The 6699-nt window shown below is 32.4% G+C and overlaps 1 protein-coding gene across 1 annotated transcript; it reads left to right on the top strand.

Annotated features, from left to right (window-relative positions):
* The first annotated feature begins 1722 nt into the window (after positions 1 to 1722).
* On the top strand, positions 1723 to 3291 carry LOC131067277 (putative UPF0481 protein At3g02645). The gene has a single exon (XM_058002226.2). It carries the CDS (start codon positions 1723 to 1725, stop codon positions 3289 to 3291), a length of 1569 nt encoding a protein of 522 aa, XP_057858209.2.
* Positions 3292 to 6699: the final 3408 nt, after the last annotated feature.

Here is a 6699-nt window from a genome sequence, read left to right as displayed (position 1 = left end):
TTCATTTTCTACTATCTAACTAATTCTATCATCGTGATGATAGATCATATAGCATGATCCCAAACATAGTATGATCCATTATCAAGATGAAAGAATTAGTTAGAAAGCAGAAAAGAAAAAGTACCCTACACAGCTCAAAGTCAATGGATGCTATTGTAGTACATACCCTACCCCTCTTGTGGGATTTGAACTTGTGACCTCTCATTCAAGAGCACAAGTTCTTGGTCACTAGACCACAATTTTTTATTTTTTAATTAATAGTATTAACTTGACAATAAATTATGGATTATTTATCTTATTTCCTTCCTATTAGTTATATATATATATTTTAAAATATGAATCCATTTTTAAAAAATAATTAAAGTTTCAATTAGAATGAGATCTTTTATTGTAGGATTCATTATTTGTTTTAAAGCTAATTTTAATTTATAGATTGTAATTTTAAAAATATTTAAATCTTACTAAATTGATCTTTTCAACATAAATGTTAGTTTTATGGTCTATAATTTGAAGGAGGTATCCTAAAATTGCTTGTAAAAGTATAATTTATATTTATGTTGTACAAATAAATAAGAAACTTATCTGAGAAGTATGAAATTTTAGTTAAAACTGATCAATAAAATGTCATCTTACTTTACTAAAACAATTTTCTTCTATAATCCCTTTATAACATTAATAGCATCCTTACTTTCCAAGAAAATTATACTATTAATATAGATAGTAATAAACTCTTATTTATCATATGTAATTCTAAAAATAAAACTTCATTCTTTTCTAAAATAATGTTACATTATTTTTCCAAATTGAAAAAAACCCAAAACATGAAAGTCATATCTAGTTAATGTAACCATGACTATTTTGGAAGGAACAATGGAGTAGATGACCAAAAATAAATCCCTTTCATAAAGTTTCATAATCTAAGAAAAATCACTAGGACCTGGAAAGTATTTCTACTGCGAAATTCTAGACCTTAATACTTTCAGAACGCTTTCTCTATGGAGATTTAGATTCTCATTGAAAAAATCCCAACTGACTTACACATTTCAAATCATCTTCTCCTTGTGTCCATTCAATCCCTCATGATCTTAAGAAAGTTGTTTTCCATCCATTTCAAATTCTCCCTAAACCAGACCAGACTTATTTCATTTGAAACTAGTAATAGATCTTTTATCCCTAGACTGTGGCATCATCATATTTTGATAAGGCCCATTTCTTCCTTCTTGAAAAGAGTGTGTAATTTTGAGAATTTTTCATTATGCCTATCTTGAATCCCCCAAGTAATTGTTATTTGTTCAATAGAAAACTGCTGTTTTTAGTAATTGAAATTTAGTGAAATTAACCATCTAATGTATCTCAAAATAAGGTGGTGCTGTGTGCCATAGAGAGTAAAGGGTGCTTATTCCTTATGTATGGTGGCTATATGTACAAGAAAACAATCCAAGGTTATTACTCGACAACATATTAGGTGACTCATCACCACTCAAAGGCAGTTATATATCAAAATATAATAATTAATTATAAGAGTACATGATTATGACTTTTAGTCTTTAATAGCTAGTATAACTTTCCATGGAAATTTGGACTTAAAAGATATTATTCTCTTATTTGTTTGTGATGTGTCCTTGCTTGATTCCACTTCTTAATACTCATCTCTTGTTCTTGCATGCCTTATACATCGTGGAATGTCTCCCTCATTTCTGCAGGTGAAGTTAGCAGTTATTAATGGCTCAAGCAAATCTTATTGATACTATGCCCACAGACCAAACAGATGGAGAATCTCAACCAGTGGAGAGTCAACCATGGCTTATTCAGGTGAAGAAAAGATTTGAACGTCAGTATAAAATACAAGTACAATGCTCACATTCAGTCACCATTTATAGGGTGCCTAAATCCATAGTGGCTTTGAAGCGTGAAGCCTATGTTCCTCAGGTTGTGGCATTTGGCCCTTATCACAGAAATATGAACCCACAACTCTCTGCAATGGATGAACATAAGCTGGAAGCAGTAAGAAGAATCTTAACAAGGCTAAATAATATCACCATCAATACCTTAATCACTGAAGTTCAGCAATTAGAGAAGGAAATTAGAGATTGCTATGAAGGCCCGGTTGACTACAGTGGAGAAACTTTTGCCTGGATGTGCACAATGGATGCATGCTTTATTCTTGAATTCTTAAGAACTCCAAAAAGACGATATGATCAGAAGAATTTCAGCCTTGTTTTTCAAAATGCCGGTCACAGGAATGCTATATCATGGGAGATAATGAAGGACATTTTGAAGCTGGAAAACCAAATTCCACTATTTCTTTTGATAAGGATACTTCAATTAGAGTTAAGAAGCAGAGAAACAGCAATGTCAACACTAGCTACAATACTTAGCCACTTTGATGAATTCAGAGGCTTTCCCTTCTCTTTAGAACAGTCTCAGAAATTGGGAAGGAAAGAACAAATTAAACTGAGAATAGAGGCACATATCAAAATGGGTGCATGCCATTTATTGGATTTGTGCAGAAAGATAATTAAAGATTTCCTGACATACCCCATTGTTCCTGTTACTCCTGCTCCTAGTACTTTTGAATGTAATGTCAGTAGCAAGTGCCAAACTCTCGGTTGGACAGGCAGTACTAACCAGTGGTTGAGATCAAACAATGACCACCATAGTGATTGTATTAAAATGGGGAAATGTATTTCTACTTACTTTACTTCTAAACAAAAGTTCGGCAGAAATGTGGATGATGGTATGTCAATAGCTTCAGCTAAGTTGTTAAGAAGTGCAGGAATCAGATTTAGACCAGGAAAAATCTGGTTTGCAAAGAAAAGTTTTAGACGAAGTACACTCTTTCTCCCACAGATCAAAGTGGAACACAGTACAGAAACACACCTGAGAAACCTAATGGCTTTTGAAGAGTGTCAAAGCTGTGGATGGTATCCAGAAAAGACTGTAATTTTACGCTTCATGCTATTTGTTGATTACTTAATTGATTCTGAGCAAGATGTGGCTCTTCTTAGGAAGGAGGGAATCATTACAACTGCTTTGGGAAGTAATCAAGAGATAGCTTGCATGTTCAATAATCTCTGCAAGGGAATAACTGTGAGAAAATGTGATGAGTTTGAGAAAGTTGTGAAAAGAGTAAGAAGACACTGTAGGAGCCGATGTAGTGTGTGGATCAGCCAGTTCAGGAGAGAGCACTGTTCCAAGCCATGGTATGTTGTTTCCCTTCTTGCTGGTATGCTCATTTTGAGTTTGACAGCTGCACAAACTTTCTATGCAGCTCGAAACTCATCTAAGTGATATTTTTCTTTAACCAACCAAACAATGTTTAAGTAACAATGCTTTGATAAAAGAGCAATTGTGAAGAGGTGTGTGTTTTTTATAGTAAAAGTATTGTTTCACAAGCCTTACATTTAAGAATAAGTACAGAGGCTTCCAAACTTCCAAAAGGTTTCCAGTTTTACAGTGAAATAAAATAGGCTCTATTCATTTATACGGTTATACATATGTTTTCACAAAATTTTCACTATTTTCATTTCTATAAAAAATTGAATGTGATTTTGTTTTATAATAATAAATATAAATAATGTGAATGAATATTTCAGTATTTAAATACTAACAATATATATCTTTTAAGCTAATATTATATTGAAATTTATGTTTTCATAAATGAATTTTCCACAAGTTCTTAATTCTGAAAATCTATTTTTATCCTTATAAATTATGGAACAAGTAAATATTTTACATGTAAGTTATATTATATGAATAGTTATCTAATCTTAATATTTAATGTTTAGCATCAATTATGTTAAGATAGTGTAAATGATGTTTTAGGATAAATAATGTATAAGCACATTTTAGTTTAGATTATATATTGATCATTAAGTTGACTGAATTTTGACAAGTGTATTTTGTTATGTTTAAAATAATAAAGATGGGAGTGATGTTCAATTCTATAATTGAAAAATGATGCAAATAATGAGGATTATACGATATTCTATATTTCTATCCTAGAAATTTGATCTTATAGTGTGATGAATCTCCTAGACTTTGTACTAATCTATACCATATTATAGGATAGGTTTGGATGTTTGGAATAATCCCATCATCATGATTTAATCTTCATCATCTAAAGTTGACCTTATTTATATTGTCATTCAATTTTTCTCTATCACATGATTAGTGTGTGCATACTTTACACTTCTTGATGACCTTAAAGATTGTCCTTGTTTAGAAATACATTAAAGAGCCAATGCTAATGTGTGATAAGGTGATATGTTCTCCTAGATCAATCCCTATAAATTGTACAAAGATTAAAAATAATAGATAAGAGCTTTAGAATGTGGATTTATTGGTCCTTTAAAGTCACCAAGTAAAATTTGTCACTATTAATTTCTCATTCAATGATTTAGAATGAGAGAGAACATTTATCTTTTGGTTATGTTAGATTTATTACAATAAGTGTCCTAAAGGTACAAGAATACATCATCAAATCATTGACAAATGTGCTTAGCTAGCTTTGGGAAAGGAAGATCAAGGGGGTTAGTCAATTAGATTTTAAATTTGGAATTTGAGTTTGGATAGGACGTGTTAATGAGGATAAGGACATTTCCATGATTAAAAGATTATCCTAGAATATAGAAAAATAGGCAAGGGGTCTATATTATAAAAGATCAAATTTTATGTGAGCATAATTTATGATGTAGGAATATGCTCAACTCCACAAGTAATATTGTGTTAATCAAAAACACTTTTCTTCTTGTTTTTTCCTTCCTTGTCTTGTTTGTAGGAGTTGATGTTTAAAATCATGAATAATTGCAGTTTTCCATTAGCCAAATAACAAATTCATCTAAAAAAAGGGCCAAATGGGTATCTACAATGTCACTTTGGTGAACTTTGGATCATATTTGAGCGAGTTATAGTACTCTAAAACTTGTGGATGTGTACAAATATGAAAAAATTTCAAAAGGTCCAAATATTCTTGTAGGCTTGTTATGCACCTAAGAAAAATAAACCTTTATATGCTCCTCAATTATGTACTTGTGAAACTTTTCTATATGCCTAAATCTATGAAACTTTCCATTACTTTCAAATATGTCATGTTCCACCTTGTTTGTTGAACATATCACTTTGTTATTTGTTTCTCTACTTTACAAGAAAGGGATATCTAGTCATGTTTTTCTATGGGATGTTAGACACATCTCAATTCTAGCCAAATCCCCACTAGTTCCAAAAGGACCCCAATCACTCATAATTAATTAAGCTATCCACATTAAGATCCATTTGGTCCCTATTTCTCCACATGACAAAGAAAAAGAAAATTTTCTTAAGTAATCTTTGGACATCTCAAAATCCCTTGAAATTTTACAACTTTCCCTTGCACCAAGTTTTTGTTAGCATCAACCAAGGAGGAAGACTGAGAGTGGGTGGGGGGGGAAGGGTGTGTGAAGAATCAGTCTTCGCTAAAATATAAAACTTAATCATCAAATGCAAATCTGATAAACTGTGGTAATAAGACAGATAAACAAATTGAAACCACAACACACAACACCAAGATTTTGAAGTGGTAAACCCGGTAAGGGAAAAACCATAGTGGGAACCTACCCACAGTAAGATGATGCTTTGTAGTAGTATGTGAAAATATAACAATGGGGAATGCACATGCATTCAGTGGGGGGGTGGGGGGAGAGGGTGGGTGAAGAATCAGTCTTCGCCGAAATATAAAACTTAATCATCGAATGAAGATTTGATAAACTATGGTAATAAGAAAGATAAACAAATTGAAACCACAACACACAACACCAAGATTTTGACATGGAAAACCTAGTTAAGGGAAAAACCACAGTGGGAACCTACCCACAGTAAGATGATACTCTACAGTAGTATGTGAAAATATAACAATGGGGAATGCACATGCATTCAGGCACACCACCTAGAGCTCACTGGTCAAAAGTGCTACAACCCTAAGGGAAGTCTCACTAACTTACAACAAGATTTAGACTACAATCTAGAAGAAATGAACTAAAAGAATAGCATCTCCAAATGCCTGATTGTAGTTCCAGTTAAGCATAGATGTCTGGCCCACAACACCAAACTCTCCTCAATTAGAACAACAAAGGATGAATCAATTATTCAGACATAAACCTCTCTTTGATAATTCAGACATAAGATTGACCACCAAATTACGTGACAATATCACCAATATATACAAATCATCAACCTTGATAACAAGGTTGGCTAAACCGTCAACCCTCAACTACAAAATTACATCACACGATACAAAGATTAATCATGAGACAAATATAATGGTTTACATAGCTTAACATGGTCCTATAACAAATTCTAAAACATGCAACTCCATCAGAAATCACGCCAAGATCAATCGCAACATGCTACACCACCAGGAAAATCGCATAATATTAAAAATCATCACTGTTTCATAGAAACCACCAAAAAATCACACAACGACCAATGTAGATCACCAAAACAAATAAGACACAACTAGGAAATACTAGCAAGCATGTTAGAATCATGAGGAACAACTGCACCAACTCCATTTATCAAATCTTCTTTGGTCAATGTCTAAAAGCTCAAGAACATATAACCAATCAGCAATTGTCATGAAGAATGATAACTTGAGGAGTACCAAATCAAAATCCATATGAAATAAAGATACACAAGACCATCCCAAACAATATCCCAAAAACT

Source organism: Cryptomeria japonica, chromosome 7 (assembly GCF_030272615.1).
Source record: "Cryptomeria japonica chromosome 7, Sugi_1.0, whole genome shotgun sequence".
Classification (NCBI taxonomy): Eukaryota; Viridiplantae; Streptophyta; class Pinopsida; order Cupressales; family Cupressaceae; genus Cryptomeria; species Cryptomeria japonica.
Note: the sequence above shows the minus strand (reverse complement) of the source record. Positions and strands in the feature narration are given on the sequence as shown.

Coding starts and splice junctions, on each gene's coding strand:
- LOC131067277 (XM_058002226.2), top strand. CDS start 1,723: ATGGCTCAAGCAAATCTTATTGATACTATGCCCACAGACCAAACAGAT.